Source organism: Podarcis liolepis (assembly GCF_965112155.1).
Source record: "Podarcis liolepis genome assembly, chromosome: 5".
In the NCBI taxonomy this organism is placed as follows: Eukaryota; Metazoa; Chordata; class Lepidosauria; order Squamata; family Lacertidae; genus Podarcis; species Podarcis liolepis.
In genome coordinates, this window is record NC_139556.1 from 47364784 (window position 1) to 47386114 (window position 21331).

The 21331-nt window shown below is 42.9% G+C and overlaps 2 protein-coding genes across 19 annotated transcripts in view; both read left to right on the forward strand.

Moving 5' to 3' along the window:
• Positions 1–78: 78 nt before the first annotated feature.
• Positions 79–8303, forward strand: EEF1AKMT2 (EEF1A lysine methyltransferase 2). Of its 4 annotated transcripts, none has more exons than XM_083506243.1 (6): positions 79–266; positions 1739–1810; positions 3811–3925; positions 6213–6320; positions 7333–7549; positions 8116–8303. In XM_083506243.1, the coding sequence occupies exons 1-6, from the start codon at positions 214–216 to the stop codon at positions 8214–8216; spliced, it is 666 nt and encodes a 221-aa protein (XP_083362369.1). In that variant the 5' UTR covers positions 79–213; the 3' UTR covers positions 8217–8303. The 4 variants fall into 4 exon arrangements, with proteins under 4 accessions (XP_083362369.1, XP_083362371.1, XP_083362372.1 ...); XM_083506245.1 differs by having other exon boundaries at positions 1739–1804; XM_083506246.1 differs by having other exon boundaries at positions 1739–1804; positions 8119–8303.
• A 975-nt stretch (positions 8304–9278) lies between these two features.
• The window catches only part of FAM53B (family with sequence similarity 53 member B), a 122996-nt gene continuing 110943 nt past the window's right edge, over positions 9279–21331 (forward strand). For 3 of the 15 annotated variants that reach the window (XR_014526891.1, XM_083506196.1, XM_083506192.1), the window contains exon 1: positions 9279–14828. The gene's annotated coding sequence lies outside the window, so the exon portion shown is untranslated. Of the gene's footprint in view, positions 14829–14937; positions 15285–21331 lie in introns of those variants that run through there. The other 12 variants (XR_014526893.1, XR_014526894.1, XM_083506201.1 and 9 more) reach the window with 7 other exon arrangements.

Consider the following 21331-nt stretch of genomic DNA (forward strand, 5'->3'; position numbering starts at 1 on the left):
CTCCGCCCCCCCCCCCGGCTTTTCTTCCCGCCGCGGCAACTGTAGCCTCGGAAACAGCTGGTGCTTCCCAGCCTTACCCTCAAAACCCCACAGGAAGAGGTTAAAGGAGCAAGGAAGGGCAGGTCCTCCAGCAGCCTAGAGAGGCAAAGATTAAAGAGCTGGGGGTGGCAGCGCGCTGCTTCCTGTCGCGATCGGGCTGGCCGCCGTTCGGCAATGGGCGCCCGGGAGGAGGAGTTCGGCCCTTCGGCCCTGGGCACCAAAGAGCAGTGAGTGCTGCGCCGCCGCGTGGGGAGCGGCTGGGCTGGAGCCATCGCGGGAGGCTTCGCCTTCCCTTCGCGACGTTTGGGCTGAATCCAAATCCCGTTGATGGAGCTCGAATCTCCTTGAAGTCAATGGGACTCGACTTGCATTTACTGCAATGGGACCTGTATTCACCTTAACCTAGATTGGTCCTAGACGCCCTAATTGAATAAGTCCTCTGGTTCAGTGGCAAAACTGAGTGTCCTGATTACTTGCCGGAGTTCCCCCCCACTTGCTTTTAATGATGTGCAAAACATCACCACCACCACCATCATATAAAGGAACGAAAAACCCACCTCGTTATTATTATTTTAAAACAACTTCATTTGTTTTTAGACTAACCCCTGTTAAGACGGTCAGCTGCACGGTTTCAAAAAGCAAAACGGAAACAAGGGGTTTAAATCTTGTCCTATGGGGAAGTGTTGTGTTTTTTTATTTAATTGATTTAAATTATATGTGAACAGTGGTTGCATTCTGAAATGCACAACATTACCTGACAACTGCATACAAATCAGTGGAGGGGGAAATGTGAAGGTTAAATTTCTGTTAAATGCAACTCCGTACAGAGTAGAGGAGGGTTACCGTTTGTGTGGCAACTGCCATGGCAATATGGTTTTTAGTATCGGCCCTATGAATGAATCCAGAGTATGTTTGTGCATGTGTGTTGGTAAAGCTTTTGTCGACTGATCTTAAGTACAGGTTCAGGGCCTTTCTTGGGCCTAGAATACTCTGGATTGTGTGATGTAGAAATGGCACCTAAGGGCATGTGCAGAATCTCACATCTGGGATTGGTGTGAGAGAGTTCTAGGTAAAATGTGTGACTATTAGGCTGGCTTGAACCAAGTGGAATATTTCATTTTAGAAACTAAAAATGTAAGTTTAGTTTGGATGTGGTATTCCTCTGAATAACTGTGGTGAGGACTCACAAGCAGGGAAAGTTGTGTTGCACTCGTGTCCTGTTCACTGGTTTCCCATAGACATCTGGTTAATACGTTTTGCCAGAGGAGCACAACTTCCTTTACTTGCAAATGTTAATTTGCTTACTTTTTGCATATGTAGGTTGTCAGCCAGTGTGCCGTGGCACCCTGGGGCGACTTGTTTTTAAGGTTTGAAAACATAGTCATTGTAAGATGTGGTATATTTTTGGGGTGTGGGGGGATGATAAATCATGCAGTGCTCTCCTGTGTATACTTACTTGTAAGGAGGTACTGCTGCATTCAGTGGAGCTTACTCTTACGTTAGTTGGCATATTCTGTAGCTTCACTGGGACTGGATCAAGTTTTGGATCAGTGGTGGGTAGGGTTAAGATAAAGCATGGGCTCTGGGTTTCTCTGGTAACAGGGTAGCCCCTACTTCCTTATGTAGTCCTTCCACACTATTGGATTACAAGATATGAAGCCATTGCAATGTTAACTTCCATGTTGTTTTCTCCCTGTAGTTGGGATGCAGCATATGAACGTGAACTGAAAATTTTTAAGGAAAATGGTGCTCCTGGTGAGATCTGGCAAGTGTCAGTTACAACATAACATGCTGCATTAAATGTTTTTGCATTATTTTCTTTGTAAAAGCGCATGCAATAAAATAAAATGGTACATCTGCTGTTTTGCTTAGAGCAGTGTTTCCCAACCACTGTTCCGCGGCACACTAGTGTGCCGCGAGATGTTGCCTGGTGTGCCGCGGGAAAAATTAAAAAATTCGAAAGATATTTTTTTTTAAGTCAAATTTTCGATTGGGGCGCCGTCACTAGATGACCCCTGAGGTTCCCTCCCTCTCTCCCGCTCTGCGCCTCCCTCCTCCTCCTACTCCTCCGGGGAGGCCCTTCCTGGCTCTCGGCCAAGGCTTGGTGGCTGCCACTCACTCACTCGCTTGCCCACCCGTCTCTCCATCACTGCACCCGGCCTCTCCCCCTCCGTCCCCGGCGCGGGGGCTGCCGGGATCCATAGTCCCCTCGCCCTTGGGCTCCGCGCCCGCGCGGGGTGCGCGAACTACGTTTCCCAGCGTGGCCTGGTGGGCCGGGCGTTTTGTTTGAAGCGCTCTTCTCCCGGCCATGGAATGAGCGCAGCGGCGGCGGCCGGGCGGGCAGGGGCTCTTCCGCGCAGACCCCGTGCAGCCTGCCTGCGCCCCCGTGGAGATCGGGCGGCAGGATGGAGCCCGGGGATCCCCGCGGAGGCGGAGCGGCGGAGGCGGAGGCTGCCCCCCAGGTAGGGCTGTGTCGGGGGTTTTTTATTTTTGCAATGCTGCATCCGCGCCGGAGGGGACGCATCGGACCGCGGGGAGACCCCTTGGCGGGCGTGCAAGGCAATGCATGCGTGCAGGTGTTGCATGGAGTGCAGTGCAATGCAATGGCAACGCGGCGCCCTGCATGCATGCATGCAACTTCCACTGGCGCTCCGGACTTGGCAGGTGAGGGGGGTCCCCAGTGGGCGGCAGAGAGAGCCGGGAGGGCGAAGGGGAGCCGGGGGGGAGCAGCGCTGCTCCCCGAGCCGAGCCCGGGGGGAAACTTCGGCGTCGTTGCACCGGGTGTTGGAAGCGGAGGCTGGCGGGGGCCCCTCACCTGCAAAACCTGGTCGCCTCTCATATATTTCGTGCATTGCATTCATCGCCCGCTTTCTCCTCCAAGGAGCTCCCGGGGGCGCGCGTGGTTCTCCCCGTGTTATCCTCGCAACAACAGCCCTGCGAGGTGGGTCAGGCGAGTGGCCCAAGGGAGCACCCAGGGATTGTCCTGGCCAGGTGGGGTGATTTGAACCCTGCTCTCTGCCCGGTCTTCGTCCTCATTTAGCCCCCACATGTGCATGACTGTGCATGACTGAGGTTTTCCCCCCTCGTCTTGGCTATGGTGTGAGTCTGTGCTGTTAATTAATGGGGTTCTGCCTTTGGAGAAGATGAGCCAGCCCTCAAGGAGGTGATTATGTAATTTGCTAGCAATTCATGTCCCTCCTGGCGTGACGCTGCGCGCTGACGTCACGGGGCTGTAATGGTGGTGTGCCTCGAGATTTTTTTCATGAAACAAGTGTGCCTTTGCCCAAAAAAGGTTGGGAAACACTGGCTTAGAGTACTGGTAATGTGATGCAGAGGTTTTCATTAAAAACACCAGCTCTTGTCTAGGCTAAACCTGTTGCAAATTAAAATAGCTAATTATCATGTGGCATCTGTTTTTTATGTGGGAAATGAATTGCTGACTACAGTCTGCTTGGTAGAGGCCAATTGTTCATATCCCTGATGTTTGTCAAAAATTGAATAAGTGCATAGACAAAGTTGCACTGCTGCTTTGTGTCTCTATAGATTAAAAAACAACAACACCAAACCCATCTCATCTTCTGTAATGTTAACCCAGCAGGTTTCAGAGCCATCCATTCGCTTACAAAATTAAGCCAAACTAACTTGCAATGTGATCTCTTGAGATTGATGCCATCATGAAGTGGATGCATTGCATGAGATTGACAATGTTCGTTTGCCTTTGTTTTGTGTAGTCTAACAGTGTTAGTTACCTGAACCTCTGTTTTTGATTAGGTTTGGTGAAGAAAGCATGACTCGTTTAATTAGATGGATAGAAAAGCAAAAGATACCCCTGGACAGCTCTGTGCTTGACATTGGAACAGGAAACGGTGTTCTGCTGGTTGAATTGGTTGGTATTTGTAAATCTGGTGTTTTTCAATGCAAATCTAAAGCTAGTGACAGAGCAAGCAAGAGTTAAAACATTAGTTAAAATGCACAACGTCCATGTAATTTAACACTGCAGTGGCCTATCTCCATTATTGTACCATAGGAATTCATTCTGAATATGAATTGTTACAGTTCAGTTGCATAAAAATTATTGTGTATGTGTTTGTAGCTTTAAACATCCAAAAGTTTTAAAACTGCTTTGAGGGTTTTATTTTACAATTAAGCAGCGTATAAATGCTATGAAAGAAATAAATAAAATATTATCAAAAGAAGAAGCATCACAAAATCAGCCCAGAGTAACTAAAATGGTTTCATGTGTTACACTGAATTCTCAGTTTATTTCCTATACCCTTCCTCTTCATCTGATGAGAACCTAAGGCAGCTAACAATAAAAAATACAGCATTAAAAATAAAAGTAGAACTGCAGTGCACAACACAACATGCAATAATAATCAGTGTTACATTATTATACATTCTCACTCCAGTTATGTTCCAGAGGCCTGTCTAAACAAGTAGGTCTTAAATTGCTGCCTGAATTAACATTTGTGTGTGTGTGTGTGTGTGTGTGTGTGTGTGAGAGAGAGAGAGAGAGAGAGAGAGAGAGGTTTTACATCTCCTTTGTAGTGAGATGTGTGACCTGACTTCAACTAGTATCTGTCTTCTGGTAAGGTTGATTTAAGACTATGGATGTCATGTAGCACTAGAAAGGTGAAAAATTGATTTTGTACACATAACCACTTCTTTTGTGTCAGTGTTGCCTTTGAAAGCACCCTGTTCTGAGCCAGTTTATGAAATCCACAAATACATCGCTGTAATAGTGTTCTGATGCAACGCTCAGTAGTCTTTCCAGATTACAGCTTGAACTCGCCCATGGAAAGTGTTCAAACTTTGTTATGTAGAAATAGTCCTTGTGGTCTTTCATGCTTGCTTCCTTAAGCAGCCAAGGCAATTTTAGCTTTCCTGAATTTCAGCTCAAATTATCTTTTACATTTGCCCAATATCCTCCAGCTGCTATACTACTTAAAATTCCAAGAACTAGATTACAGCAGTAGCTTTATGGGGCCAACCAAATGTTACTAAATAGTGAGAAAGTTTTTGAGTTCTCCATAACTTGTATTAGGCAAAATGGTAAACAATACAAGGGGAAGGGGATAGAGAAAATTTTTGACACCAGCAAATGGTCTTAAGATGGAACGTTGCTGGCAGTATTGAACATACAAATGAAGCTCTGTTAGTTGCATTGCTGAATTTAAGTTATATCTGCTGTGCAAAGGAGAAACATAAGATCCTTCATTTTTTAGAAATACAAAATCCAGTTGTTGCCCAGATCTGTCTTCACCCTTAGGTAAAAGACACCTTGGTAAATGGAAAAAGGAACACTGAAAACTAGACAGCACTTACATTAACAATTCTGGAGCCTAATTTTAAGTGGTAGGCCAATATAACTACCTTTATTTGTTGTGCATATTGTTTCAGTGCTGTAGCCTGGCATGATTTGGGATCCCACATGAGATTTCCCCCTTTTTCTTCTCACATGGAGTGTTATCAGTAACACTTAATGTTCAGCCTTGCCTTTAATGCAGTGAATTAGCCTTTAACAATTTTGTCAGCCTAAAAATTGAAATGGAATCTGATTCTTTCATGGGTCCTCTGGAATAAAAGCAGGAATAAATATCAGGAACTATCTTAAGGTATAGTGTAGGCCTGAAGCTTGGTTGACTTTTCACAGTGATCTAAGCTAGCTGTGACTATGCAGGACATAAGGATCCCACAAAGTATATGAAGTTTAGAAGAAAAACAGAGCGAAGGTATTACATGCATGCATCTGAGATTTAATGCTATAATATCTCCTCTCTTGTAAAATATGTGCTGCAGTTCAGCATCTTTGATGCACAAGCGCATGATCTTTGTTGCATTTTCTTCTATAACTTGGCATTGTTTGCTGTCGTGTTTCAATCTTGTACAGTCATACCTCGGGTTGAAGTAGCTTCGGGTTGAGCATGTTACTTCCGGGTTTTGCCGCTCGCGCATGCGCAGATGCTCAAAATGACGTCGCGCGCATGCGCGGAAGCGGCGAATTGCGACCCGTGCGGGTTGTGTTTGCTTCAGGATGCAAAAGGGGCTCTGGAATGGATCCTGTTCACCTCCAGAGGTACCACTGTATAGATTTTCTTCAGAGTAAATGCCATGAAAATCAACTAGTAAGCCAATGAAACATTTAGGGCTTAATGGACTTTTCCTCTCTTTAGGCCAAATCTGGTTATACCAATCTTACAGGAGTTGACTATTCTTTGCCTGCAGTGCAGCTTTCAAAAAGCATAATGGAAAAAGAAGGGTTGCCTCACATTAAGTTGCAGGTAGGTTTTCATGGATGCAAAATGATAAGAGTATGGGGATAGGAGGGCTTTTCCTATAAAAAGGCTAACAATTTGGAATAACTTAGCTTAGGAAAAAATAACTGAGGGATGGACATTTATAAAATTAGGCATGTTGCAGTGAGAGGATAAATATAATTTTTCTTCCTCTGTCATAAAGCAAAAGCCTGAGCCCCACCCTCCTTTTGAAAGTTTCAAAAGTTTCCTTGTGTGCTTCATTACATAGAATTTATTGCCACAAGATGTTGTGATGGGCACTAATTTAAATGGCCTTAATATGGGCTTAGACATATTTACTGAGGGAAGGTCTATCGTTGGATTTTGGTCATGAAAACTAAATGGAATTTCCAAAGCCAGTCTTCAACTGAATACCAAACGTTGAAATTGGAGCAAATGTCAGGCGAGGCTTTTTGTTTTCACACTTACCTAGAAGTTTCATTGAACATAGCGGGACTTTCTTCTGAATAGGTTTTTAATGTGTATGACCCTGGACCAATTACTCCCATATGTGGAGATTGCCTCATCTCTTCTAAACTAAAAAGTGGTATGAAATGTTTTTTGGCACTACACGGAATACACTGCCTACCTGGTTTTGTTTACACAACCAAGATTCAGAGATTATTCTTTCAGGGTTGTTGTCCTGTGACCCCAGTTTCCCATGTATGGGAATAAGATCTAGATGTCTCCATCACATTATATTGATGATTTTATGCTGCCTTACATTGATTTTATGTTTTCTTTTTTTAATTAGTCGGTATTTTACTGTTCTTATGAGAAATGTTTTGTAAACTGCCCTGTAGATTTTGTTGATGAATGATGCAGCAATATCTAAACAAGCAAATAAATAAAATATCCCTGAATGCCTGGTTTAGGAGTGTTCTGCACTTCTTTTCTTTCAATGATCCTAGGAAGGCATAGGCATAGTAGACCTGATAGGAAAATATTAAGTAATGACTGCAGTAAGAGGTTTGACAGCTATAACTACCTTCTACAGGTAGAAGATATTTTAAATCCATCAGATGCATTATCAGACTTTCAGGTTTGCATTGATAAAGGGACTTTTGACGCAATCAGTCTGAACCCAGACAATGCGGCACAGAAGAGGAAGCAATATGTGAATTCCCTGCACAGAGTGTTGAAGCCTGGAGGCTTTTTCATCATAACGTCTTGTAACTGGACCAAAGAGGAGCTGCTCAAAGAGTTCAAAGAAGGTGAGTGCATGCCTCTCTTTAAGGTATTTCGGATATTAAGATACAGTACTAGTGAGAGAGCTTTGTGTCCCGACTTAACCTGCTCAGCCTGAATCGATATAGATAGAGCAACCACTCTATCTATGTGTGTGAATTTCTGTGAATATGGTTTCTGCCTGAATACTTGGAATTCAGATGTACTTTTTGCTAACCTGAGCCATCACAGGCAGGTTGATAGAGGAGAAGGCATTCTTGCAGATAAATTAACCAAGTTTGTATTTACAGAAGGTAAATAGACTTTGGATTTTCTGGTCCCCAACCTGTTTTCTGATTCCAGAAGTAATTATTGACATTGGTGGTTGGGGAAAATTGGAATTACTGGCATGATAGCAGCCTGTTGTCTGTTTATAATACGAGGACTAAATTTTAACTTGGCAATATTGGTCAGCGATATAAAACATACAAGTCTATAGAAAGTGGTAGAGTCTTCGAATTTGTCTGTGCTCCATTTCGAATTAATATAAGTAGCTATCGAATGAGGATATAGCTTCATTTGTTCCTAACGAAAGCATTTTTCTTATGGTTAGCAGGCTTTCATCTTCTGGAGGAACTGCCAACACCCACATTCTGCTTTGGAGGAAGAACTGGAAACAGTGTAACTGCGTTGGTTTTCCAACAGAAATTATGAAGTTTTCTTTCTAGGTGAAGTTTGGATAAAGACTTCATTCTAAATTTCACTGACATTTTGTATTAAAAAATACAGGTTTCAGAAACAGCTTTCTCTTAACTACTCCTTATTGCAGTATGTCATTATATCAGCATTTTATACTACTTCAAATAGTGCTGGCGCAAATTAGAAACAGCTACCAATATTACTGATGATGAGGCCACACCTATAAAGGCGATTTAATAAACTGTTCGGCAAAGTCAATTGCAATATGTGCAAAAAGTAAGGTGGGGGAGGGAGGACACTTTGCTGAAGTTTGTAAGTCTTCTGTCCAGGTGCTTATAAATAAGAACGAGGAACATCACATTTCCTGGGGGGGGGGGAATTTTTGAGTGACAGGACTCCACCATGCTTCCCCATATTGTCGGGGGAATATGGCCACAAATTGCAGCTGTGAACGGATTCATGCTACCCATACACTATTTAATTAAACCATTTTAATTCTGCTTTTCAGCTGGAAAAGGTATGACAGCAGTTTACAATCTGAAAGACACAGCATAAAAGGGGGAGGAAAAAAAGAAAGGGAGGGAGAGAAGCAGTATAAGTCTGCTTCCAGATGGGTGGTTCCTAGTGCAACTCAATCACTTCTCTTCCTTCGAAAGCTATAAGCAGATTGTAGCTGGTTTTCCATACTGTTAGAAGTACTGTCCTTTCCCTCTCCTTCTGTGTTCTGTCCACCCTGGTGATTCTGCCAGGGCTGCTGTGAGTAGGGCCATTTGAAGCTCAACACACATTCACAATGCATGTTGTGGTGGGTGCCATTTTGTGATCCCATCAGTCTTCAAATTAGCATTGAAACACTTTTCTATAATTATTTCTGAATAGAAGACTTATACCACCATAATGTTACCACTTGTAATAATGATGTTACAGTGCTGTAATGCCACAAATACAACAATGGTAATTTTAAAAGAGTTTTAAAAACCCTTATGACTCCCCAGCCAATTTTGTAACTGAAATGGTTTTGGCACCCAAACCATTATGGCAGCTCAGCTCACCTTCAGCAAACTCCTTACAATGGTGGGACAATGCAATATTTCAAAAATTATAGCTGGAAATTATTTTAGCGCTAATTATAGATGAAAATCAATGGGATTGTAAAGCAGCACCCATTGTAAGGAGTTTGCTGAAGGTGAGCTGAGCTGCCATAAGGTTCCCTTGACCAATTAATCACTGCTGTCAAAACATAATCTTTTGAAAAGATAGAAGGGTATTGTTAAAGTCACCTATACCTGTGGGCACTGCACTTTTCTATTTTTCTGAAAAGCGTTGGACTTTCTGTGGTCTGAGAAAAGATTGAAGAACAACAAAGAAAATACAGGTTGACAGTGTTGGGATGTCTGTGCCATGCAGATGCACCGTCAAAAAAACATGGATCAGACACAGCATTTCCCACATTTAGTATCTTCAGGCACCAGTTATTAAAGTTAAAATAGTTAGACCATTTCCCCCCCCACCCCCGGCTTCACAAAGTCTTCTTTTTAATCCCAAGTCCTCGCCTGCAAACATCAGATACACATCCAATTAGATATAAGGGTGCTCCTATTGCCATAAATGGCCATTTCATGTGCGTTTCACTGCTATCCTGGAATGCAAAGGATGCATTACTGAGGGAAGAGTGCACACTGCACAGAGGAACTTCAATACTGAGATGGAATCACGACAGAACTCCAGTTTGTGTTGGACCCAAATAGTGTGGACCCTGTTTATGTTAGAAGAATCTAAAACCGAGAATTCATATGCTTCTTTCATTGCTTATTTCTCAGAGGTTTTTTGCTGATAACTCCTGGTATTCAGAATACTCTTCCAGATTATTTACCCTGTTGTCTGATTCCAAGCCAAAAGGGTGTTAAAGAAGATGAGGATGAATGGCTGGTAATTCCCCCAAATCACCCAAGGTGAGATCACACCTCAAGACTGGAAAGGAAACTTGAGTGCTGACCCAAGTGCTTACTAGTCTTAAACCTGATATAACCAAAGGACGGTCATGCAAGAATAAAATACCTGAACATTTGCAACAGGACGGGCAACTGTCCTTTTCAATAAGTGGGTATTGAGAACTGATGAGTAGCGTCAGCCTCTCTGCATTTGACTAAAGTAGCCCATTATGAAAGGGACGCGGGTGGCGCTGTGGTCTAAGCCACTGAGCCTCTTGGGCTTGCCGATCGGAAGGTTGGCGGTTCGAATCCCCGCGACGGGGTGAGCTGCTGTTGCTCGGTCCCAGCTCCTGTCAACCTAGCAGTTCAAAAGCATGTCAAAGTGCAAGTAGATAAATAGGTACCGCTCCGGCGGGAAGGTGAACAGCATTCCCGTGCGCTGCTCTGGTTTCGCCAGAAGCGGCTTAGTCATGCTGGCCACATGACCCGGAAAAACTGTCTGTGGACGAACGTTGGCTCCCTCGGCCTGTAAAGCGAGATGAGCGCCGCAACCCCAGAGTTGTTTACGACTGGACTTAACTGTCAGGGGTCCTTTACGTTTTAGCCCATGATGATCGCCTAGGTAGGAGTTTGATTAAAAGAACGACAAGACAAAAGCTTTGGATGCCCAGGAATGGACAAAACCACTGAGGAACTAATCAAGATTTAGTGTGATTTATGCCTTATGTGGAAATATCTCAGAAGTCTTTCATCATTCTGTTATGTCCAACAGAGGGCATGCAAGGCCAGCATCAGTGAGGCTGAACCAGACTCATTGCCATGGTGTGATATCATCAGCTCCCATTGTCCTTCCCACCCCTACCTTCTCTATGGCTTTTGTGAGCAGCAGAGCTGCAGATGTGGTGACCCATTGCTACACTAAGCCCCACCAGAAAAGAACAGAGTTTGGGTTGCACCCTAACTAAGCAACAGGTTAACAAATGGCAAGATAGTATTCCCGCAGACTACTTTAACAATAAAATTAAGGGCAATACTCCCATTTACTAAATACTGTACTTTTGCTTGATGTTTCAGCTCCATTTAAAAACTTGGACTGATGATGCAAACAGTCATATTTAGAAGTAAGTCTCATTGAGTCCAATGGAGATTATTCCCAGTGGGTATAGGATTACAGCATGAGGCTGCAATCCAATTATAGTTTTTTAGGACTAAGTCTACTTGAATTTAGTGGCACTTCCGAGTTAACATGCACAGCAGGATAGGGTTACAGGACTAATAGATCAGGAAAATGGCACAGAAAACGCGTGATTGCCCTACCTAATCACAACTTTCAGATAAACAACTCTGAGCAGTAGAATGGAAGATGGCACGAGAGCAGCAATGGAAGGAAGGAACACAAGTGGCTTCTGGGTGTTTTCTGTTGTACCAAAAGTTTGTTAGGGGATTAGCATATGCCAGTAGGAGTCACTCTTGGCTTCTTAATAGAATTTAAAATAAATTAATGCAAGGCATCCTCACAACCAAATATACCAATTATTTATTGTAGGTAACAATGTCAATAAAAACACAGGTGGCATGCTTACCCTTACATTATTTCTGTTTAACTTATATTTTCTTGTTGCAATATAATTAATTCAAATACCATGAGTCTCCTCAAGTTTGAAAGAACACAATTCTGAAGTTAGCTATAGCCAAATCAATTTGTTGAGCTAAAATTGAATTATATTGTAAGCATGAGAACTGCAGCTAATTTTTATATTTTAGTGGTACACAGTTGATGTATTTGGATATAATTGTCACAAGCATAGCACATGCCAATTCATAAGCCAGGTGTCACTCAATATACTATGTTAATTGTTCACTCTTATTTTTATTTATTTATAATATTTTGAACCATCCTGTCATCATAAGTGATCTCAGGGTAGGGTACAATACAATTAAAATCCATCCAAATTAAACCATCACAATTAAAAAATGCACCCAACAACAATAGCATATAAGACAAATATGGTTATAACCCAACCTTCTATCAATTCCTTCATTACAGTCTCCATATGTGCTACATTTGTGTACATATAAACTGATGGAACTCAGTAACTCAGAAGGAGAAGTGGAAATTGGAATTTTGCACCCACAGATCACACAAAAGTACCCCAAGCCACATGTTGTTGAGCTCTGCTTCGTAACAAGTGATACCAGAATTTAAATTTGCCTATTATAAAATGATCCCAAACCAACTACTAGTCTGTGGATTGCATATTCATGATAACTACCAAGCTACTGTTATTATATATAAGCCTGGAATATATCACACTTTAATTTAGCAAAGCTATTTAATCTCATTTGTCCTCACAATAACCTTAACAGTCCTATTGTTATTACCATTTTAGAAGCTGAGGAAAAATCTGTCTATCCCAAGCCCGTGACCGATCAAGGATCTGAACACAGACTTGCTGTGTCTAATTTCTGTATTTCAGCCCTACACTTTTAGTTCTGGATTTATTTTATTCTATTTTATATATAGAATAAAAGTAGCTCTGAGGTCAAAGCAGTGTTTTCAGCTATAATCATATGCACGCTTACAGTACAGGCCCATACATGCCTACTCAGAAGTAAGTCCTATTGAATTCAATGGAACTTGTACACATGTGTATAGGATTGCAGCCTCACCCTGGGAGTAAACTTCATTGGATATGGTGGACCTTATTGCCCAGTAAATAGGCGTAGAATGGAGCTGAACAAATTAGCCACCACACCTTTAGCAAAAAGCAAATAGAACTGTAGATAATTCAATAAAATTCTATTTAGGGTCATATTTATTCCACCTGACCACCTAAGGCAGGGCTGGACTTATCAACAGGCAGATTGGGCTGGCCACCTCAAGCTGCAGATCCTGGGGTATGGGGATAGTCACCCAGCTTGTTCCTCTCTGTTGGAGGACAACTGCGTGTCATGAGACCTGTTCTGAAGCAAACCTTGCCTGGTACTCTCAGGAGTGGTGGACGATGTGCGTCCAGGAGGGGGCACCATCTTATATGGCTCAGGCAGCAAAAATTAAAAATGGGGGCTGGACTTGGCCTTTCTTCTAGGCAGCTCCTTGTTATGGAGCTCCCTCCAAAGGAAGATTTGGCTGGCCTCTAGCCTCCTTGGCAAAAATGTATGCTTTTCTGGAGAGTTTGCCCTGTGCTGCTTTCTGCTTTTTATTTTCAAAACTTTTATGGCGGTCTATGTGTTTTTATTATGTCTATGGTAGGATTATTAAAAACACCAACAACAAAACCAACAAGCCAAGGTACTCCGTGTCTCTTTCCATTTTGCCCCTCCAATGTTATAAATTAGACACGTTTTGAGAACTGCTTTCAACTGGCAAAAATAATAATAGCATTTTCCATTGAAAGAGCAGGGAGCTGGGTACAATCAGGACTGATTCAGCTGCCCAAAAATAACACAGTCAGTTACATGCAATGCTATGGGTGGGTTGTTGTTGTTTGGGTGGTGGGGGATTTTGCCCTAGCATCCCTGTAAGGGACTGTAGACACCACGCCTCTTAGTTACTCTGAAGCAGCAATAAGTTATTGGGGGCAACAAGAAAACAAGACACCTGCCCTTTCTTCCAAATCCAAACTGACCACTAACCACTACTCTAGGTATTAGTGCTTAGCTCCTAAGGGTGCGACCCTAACCTCACTTACCTGGGAATAAGCCTCATTGCACTCTGCGGGGCTGACTTCTCAGCAGGCACATTTAAGATTGCATGGTCAGATGTGAAAAATCCCAGGGTTTCCAAACCTGTCCACTGCCCCTGCCTAACCTTTGACCTGGAAGGCCTTCCCTTCATCCCGGATGTGCTCAGGAGGGATGCATATGTGTATGTTTGCATTCAGCGGTGCGAGAAGGAGGAGGAGGAGAAGCAGCCCCTGGCCAGTCCCAAATGCGCTCTCCCTGCTGTTACTCGTCCCCTGGTTGTTGTAGTAAATAAGTGCCGGGGGGCCGGGGAGGAATCGTCCGAATAATAGGAACTCTCATCGTCACTTAAACAAACCAATCGCGAGATGCGATGCCGGTTTGGTCGCATAGGCCCTGCGCTTTGACCCGGACCGGGAGAGCACGATAATGTGAAGCAGATTGGCAGCCGGCGAGAGACTCTTGCGGGTCACAAACCCGCCCGTCCACCCCCGAGCTGCTGCTCCGGCTTAACGCAACAAGAGCCCCGTAAGAGATGAAGGCCGCTTCCAAGCCTTCGCTTTGCAAAGGCTGCTGCTGCTGCCTCTGCCTCCACCGCCCCTTCCTTTCATTCCCCCAGAGGCTACGCAGTCCGCCCTGCTAACAGCAATAGGGTGGCTGCTGCTGCTGCAGCTGCTGCTATTGCTGCTTGCAAGGGACTTGCAATTAGCAGGAGCCCGGCACGAGCTCAGCCCAGCGCCTTTCACTTATTCACTTATCATTTTATTATTTTATTTTAATTCCAACCCCCTCCTATCCTTTTTTTTTTTTTAAGCAAGCCGCACTTCGCTGAGAAAACAACCCAGGAAGTGACAAGCCCATTTCCTTTCTCCGGGAGGATCAGTCCAATACAGCACCGCCGTTTCGGTAGGGGAGTCCTGGAGCAACCTTGGCAAGATTGCGGAGCTTCCCGCAGGGACGCGCGCGCGACGGGGCGGCTTAGTGACGCGGAGTCCCAAGTCCTCTAGCCGAGGTAAGAGAAGGTGGCCTTTGAGCGCTTGCACGCCGACCTTCCCTTCTGCAAATCCTCTCTCCACCCCCCCCGTCTTTCTCCCTCGTTGGTCTCGTCCTGGGCAGATATTGTTACAATGTGTAGAATAGTAGAGCGGAGACACTTTCATTCCCCTCTCGGACAGAGAGAGAGAAAGAGAGGCTTTCTTGATGGCTTGAGGTGGAAGCTATTTATTATCTGCTATTTCCTTCTCTCCCCCCTTCCCTCCTCCCCCTTCCCTCCTCCTCCACTTTTCAGTTTTTATTTTGGTGGTGTTTGGGAAATTCTGCTCCCGCTTCTTTGCCGGTGCCTGGGATGAGGAGATGACAGGAGTGATCAGAGACAGGGGACCAAGTTCCTATTGCTGCTACTGCAAAGGCTGCTATTGGCATTCCGGAAAGGAGCAAGCGGGGAATGCACGATGGTGATTGATCTGGGGTGTGTGCGTGCGTGTGTGCTCCTTTAACCCGGTTTCTAACTCCATCGTTCTGGGCTGTCATTATCAGCAAACAAGAGAAGCGAGCTTAGAGAAGGGACAAGAGGTGGGGGGGGTGAGTTTAGGAATTATCATTTTGTTTATTGAACTTTGCATGTGGACAAGGAAAAGGCTGCCTGCCCTGGTTGATTGAACTGAGACCATGCACTGGGGCTGCTGGTAACCAACTGGAAGTGTGCTAACATTTTCCCCCTCCCCCTCCTAGCTACCCCCCCACCCCCACCCCCGGTTAGATGTGTTCCTCTTCTGTTTCTTCTTTACGTAGCCATAACTATAAATATGATGATGATAATTTGACGGGAGTGAGACTTTACTGTATGGATTTGCACATGGCGAAAGAATCTGCCCTTGAAAGGCTCTTTTAAAGTTAAGAGTTTTGCAGTACGTCATTGATTTGTCAGCTATATGAGAGTTTAGTCCTCAGGCTTCATTTCTGTTTCCCCTTTCATGAAAATGTAGAAGTCGGCCTGGGCACAAGCAGGCTGACAAACGCTTCGTTATTCATGAGTGTTTTATATCTCTGTTCATAACAGCAGTTGCCAGCAGTGTTTATGTCTGTATGTCCCATTTGCTCTTGCACCCCATATTTTTCACATTTTATTTTTAGCTCTTTTTCTCGTTTCCTCCTCTGGGATAATGTTTCTGCATACTGGGAGCCTCAGTGAGTGTATTGTGCGTATACTTGCATGATGATTTTGTTATACTTGATCAATGGAGGGCTGTCATAGTCTATGCTCCAAACCACCATTATATCACTGGCAGTCTACTCAGATGTGACTTATATGTTTGCATGTATTCAGGTAGCTTATGCTTCCATTAAAACAAGCTCAGCATGAAGTTGGATTTAGTATACACTTTTTTTTGGGGGGGGTGTAGCCTAACCAGATATCTTTTTAAAAAGATAATTATAGATTAAATGTGTTACTTTCCTGAATTCTCAGTTACATCTTGCTTTTACAGAGCCTAGGGGTGGCATTTAACTAAGTTTTACTCCAAGTCTGTGAACGTGACTAAGTTAAATTCATTAATTTCAATGTGTCTACTCTGGGGGGAAAAAGCAGTTGACCACCACTCTAGGTTTCTTATACAGTTTGCTTTGAGTAGGTAAATGGATGTCATAGTATTGATCAACCAGCATGTTAATAGCATTGTACACATAAGCCATGTTACAAGTACTGATGAAAGTAACAGCACTCCTTGTTCTTCAGTGTGTCTTGGACTGTAGGGGTTTTTGTGTGTGTGTGTGCTTACACTCTTCAATTGGTGGGGCAGGGCACACTAGTGGGTCACAGCCTGAGCCAAGATGGGCCACAACAGGGGCACTATCACTATGCAAATATATGGCAAAAGAACTGGGTTCCCAAATGCATGTTTGGATTAAAGGGGAATCCTGGGTCTGAAAAGTTTCTAGACTCCTGCTCTAGATGAACTTTGTGCAGATCAGACATTTGGTATTAGATTGGTTAACAGTTTGCAGATTGTTAGCACTGTAAAAGAAATCTTGAGGGAGACTGTAAAATCCGAAGCAGACTCCTCGGTTTCACAGCCCCTTTTAGGATCTAGGGAAATGGTGCCTTTTGCTGAGATGATTTAGGAGTGTGCTCTCATATGTAGTCTTGGCAGCACAGCAGACGTAGGCTGCTTGATTACAAGCTCTGCCCTGTGTTCAGGAGACCACAGTGCAGTTTGACTATAGGGAAAAGATACAAAGCCAACTAAGCAAGCGATACTGTGAGAGAATAGGCATGCAACCAGAGAATGGTACTAATTATGAAATTGGATGCATATTTGTTACAGGATTATGCCCCACCCCCAGTGTGAAGAACACCTTACATTTGGCTTCACTGATTAATGTTAACCCACATATTCTTACTGGGTTAACGAAATAATTTATTTCCCTTTTTCTATCATTTTTTTTAAAAAAAAAATCTGAACTGAGGAATGGTTCTGTTAAACTTAAATGCTTGCATAGTAACAGAAAAATAAGAGTGCTGGTTGTTGTTGTTTTACTGCCCTATGGAACAATCCTATATATGTTTACTCATAATTAAGCCCCACTGCATTTAGTGAGGCTTGCTCCATAGTGTTTAAGATTTCAGCCTCTGTTTATTTGGGTTTTTCTTGCAAAAGCCTTCACCAATACCTCTAGATTATTTTCCTAGAATCTGAAATGCACAAGAAGACCTTTATCAGGGACAATCCAGTAAGGACAGATTAAACAACCTGTGTTTATTTGATAAGCAATTAGGTATTCAGCCAGAGAATGGAGTTGAGCTTTGCATTTTGAACTGAAACAAGTTAAATTTTCTCTCCACGTCAGTTGTGTGCAGCTAACGCATTTGGAGATTTGAGTTAATATCTACTTTTTTCAATGAAGCTGACACACTGGCCACGGACAAGTTCCTATTGCTATGTCTTTTCAGGGTTCTTTTTTGATTGATGCATGAAAGTGTAGGTGAGACTTGAAAGCTGATGGATGTTTCTCACAGCCAGATTGCCATATTAGTACTAGGGAGATGCCCAGGACATCCTAAAATTATGCACCTCCACTCTTATGTGATTACCCATCCATCTATCAATTAAATAGTTTCTCTCTAGTAGTTGGCATACTTCCATATTTCCTATTCATACTGAAACTACATTTTAGAAGATGTCGTCCGAATCATAGGTTAGAAATATTCCAATATTTGGTCAGTTCAGAACTGTAGAACGTAAGGAAAAATAATGTTGTTAGATCCAACTGACAGTTGGAGAGCAATTACTTGACAAGGGCTGCAAAACTATGGGCAACATACTTGCCTACTTGCTCAATGGAAATCCGCTTGCAGAGTAGGAGTTTCAGTTTCTCTTCTCCATCCTTTTCACGTGCCCTCAAATCTGCTTGGACAGAACCCAAATGCTCCAGAGTAGATGTTGGGGTTCAAAGGGGTGTGTGCTCTGACCCTGTCTATTTTGCCCTATGGTATACTTTACTAGAGTCCACTTTTCAGCTGGGTAATTCAATTGGCTGATCTGATTTTTTAAAATATTAAGTGGTTTAGAAATGCTTTTAAATAATATTACGCTAAGATAACAATTTCTCTCAAAGTAATACAATATGAAATAATTAAGGTTAGTGGGGCACAGTTTTCCATGTAGCTTTGTCCTTGGAAACCTTTGGCCACTTTCACTCAGATTGTAAGTAGACTTATCTCTATAGATATCTCTGTAGAGAATTATGTTTAAAGCAAGCCACAATTTATTATGTAATATGTTGATAAAAGGAGGCTTCAGCTTTAGATTCAACCCAGATGTTAAAGGTTTTCTTTCTAAATGCTTTTTTAAAAAAATACTGGTGAGCATAAATATCACACCAGGTTTAAAGTGACTTCCAAGCTGCAGAAAGTAATGTTGGCTTGCAGTAATCAGGATTTAAAACATTGTCTACTCCAGGAGCATTTGGTCTCTCCTCCCGAAATCCTATTTAATTCCATTCATTTCTCAAACACTCAATTTTCATGACTCTGCCTTGAAAGAATGGTTTGCTCTACAGTCGTGATATACATGGTGTCAGTGTGGCCTGACCTACCTCACTTGGTCATATGCTTTAAACATCACGGTTTTCGATATTTGCGAGGAAAGAAAATGCTTCTATATCTACTTTCAACAAATAAAACGCACACGGTGATTTTGTAGGTGATTGGAGAAGTGGTCATATAAATGGGCTAGCAGTAGAGCCAGTGGGGTGATCAATAAAATGTAATAAGTGAAATGCAGCTCATGTTTGTATGGCTGTCGTTTAAAAATCTGGCATAGAGATTGTTCTCCTTTCTTCTTCAGAGGTAATGCCGTACCACAGTATTTCCACTGGTTCATGAATGGTTGCTTTGCATTGAGGCAGTACTACATACATGGATATGTGTACTGAAGCTGGGCTTTGTACATATTCTTCTTTAGATTCAGTTCTTTCCGTACAATCTTGCAATTTACAATTTAATTCTGTCCCTTTTTTCTATTTTCGTTGCCTTAGTATTTATTACACCAGCAAACAGTGTTTTACAGAATATATAAAAAAGCCCTCATTCTGTTTAAATACCAAAGAGTCTTGCAGATCTTTAAGGTGGCCTGAGGCCCTTTTATGGTCTAGACTCCACTTCATCAAGTAGTTGATGAATGTTTCTGCTGTAAAACATTTGTCAGGATTGCAAGGGACTTGGTTATTTTTGCTACATAGTTGTACCCTTGGATGTTTTGTTGGTAAGGGTGGCAGTAGTTAATCTGTGCCCCCCTGGGTGTTGCTGGCCTACAACTCCCATCTCTTAAGAACTGGCCTTGTTGCCTGGGGCTGATGGGAACTGGAGTCCAAAATATTTGAAGAGGCAGACGTTAACTGGCCCCAGCTTGGAGGAAGTGTTCAAATCAAATCAAATAGTGTATCAAGGAGCAAATGCATTCAGATGCCATTACATTTTATCACCCCTAGCATCTCACATGAGAAAGATTTAGGACTAGCTGTGTAGATCTTCTTCAGTTCTTTCGGAGCAGTTCATTTAAGGAGCTACTTAATTCAGCCTGCTTGTGGATGCATGGAAGCCTTGTTATACAAGAGCTGGATGGAGGCAGAATTGCTACGGTCAAAGTGCAAAACTTGGGATGTTTGATTTGCTTTTGTTAGAGAAGCCCTTACCACATTGCTTTTTTAAAATTTGGTGTGTGTTTGGCCTGCTTTACTAGTGGTAGGTGTGTTGCTGTGACAAAAAAGATAACTGTACAAGCACAGCAAGTTTGGCTGTATTATGGCCATGATGTTTGCTAGAAAAACCATTGGGTGTTTGCTGTTATACTATTAGCCCTGGGGCCTAGTTCGGGTCTGACATGGAGGGATGGGCATGAACTAGCTGGATGTCAGGCACCAGATTAGGCAGACAGGAACCAAGGGTAAGAGGCATGTGATGTGATGTAGTCACGAACAGGCTGGAGGTCAGATACCAGATTGGATAAAGCAAAGTTGGGCCTCATATGAGATGAAGTGTGTGAGAGAGTCTGTGTTATGTACTAGGACGAGTTGCTGACACTAGCAGACCGGCTTAGAAAGAAGGAATTTATAGGGCCTGGTGACTTTCCACTGTGGACCAACACCTGGACCGCTGCTTCAGCCTAGAAGGAGCCCTTGCCCTATGAATAGCCGGATCCATCTGTCTGGCTGAAGGACTAGCGTGCTGGTGGCTGCTGGAGACCATTTTTAAAGACCTTTGCCATTTGCCTTGTTTAAGCTTATGTTTAACTTCTTGTATATCAAATGAACCTGCCCACATAGGTAATATGAATAAGTAACAGCCTATTTCTAACCTCGGACTAGCTTTTCCAGAAATAAGACAAGGGCTATTGATTCAGACTTTTTTTTTTTTTTTTGCTATGACAGCTTTTTACTTGAATGATGGAGCCAATGCTATGACTACCCCAACTTAAGCATTTACAAACATTTTTGTTAAAATTCGGGTAATACCGGGGAGATCAAAATCTGATTTGAGGGCAACTGAAGTGCTTGACTTTTCTACTCACCGTCCCCAGCCCACAAAGTGAAGCAAATAGCAGAATATGTGCTGTAATAAAATTTCGTTATTGGAGCAAGGAGCAGGGAGGAATAAGTAGGACAGGCATTATTCTGTTTAAATGATGTCACTGTTGGCAAAACAGAAAGTTATTTGACTGGGAAATATTCAGTGTCACACACCATGGCAGTCCTAGTTGCCTAGTTTTTTTTTTTAAGTTAAATTTGTCAATACAGCTGAAAAGGTTTGGATTGGTTTTGCATATTGTGTGTGTGAGAAAGAAACAGGGCCTGCTCTACTATTTAGATGGCTGAGATGGGCAACCACAGAAAGCAGGTTTTAAGGGTATTGTTAAAGGGCACATTGTCAATTACAGTACTTCATTCATTTTAATATTTATTTACTGCAATGGAGGAACCATCTTCTACATCAAATACCAAAATATATTTTGAGAAAAA

Coding starts and splice junctions, on each gene's coding strand:
- EEF1AKMT2 (XM_083506243.1), top strand. CDS start 214: ATGGGCGCCCGGGAGGAGGAGTTCGGCCCTTCGGCCCTGGGCACCAAA. Junction 3,926..6,212: donor GTGTTCTGCTGGTTGAATTG/GTTGGTATTTGT, acceptor TCCTCTCTTTAG/GCCAAATCTGGTTATACCAA. Junction 7,550..8,115: donor GCTCAAAGAGTTCAAAGAAG/GTGAGTGCATGC, acceptor TCTTATGGTTAG/CAGGCTTTCATCTTCTGGAG.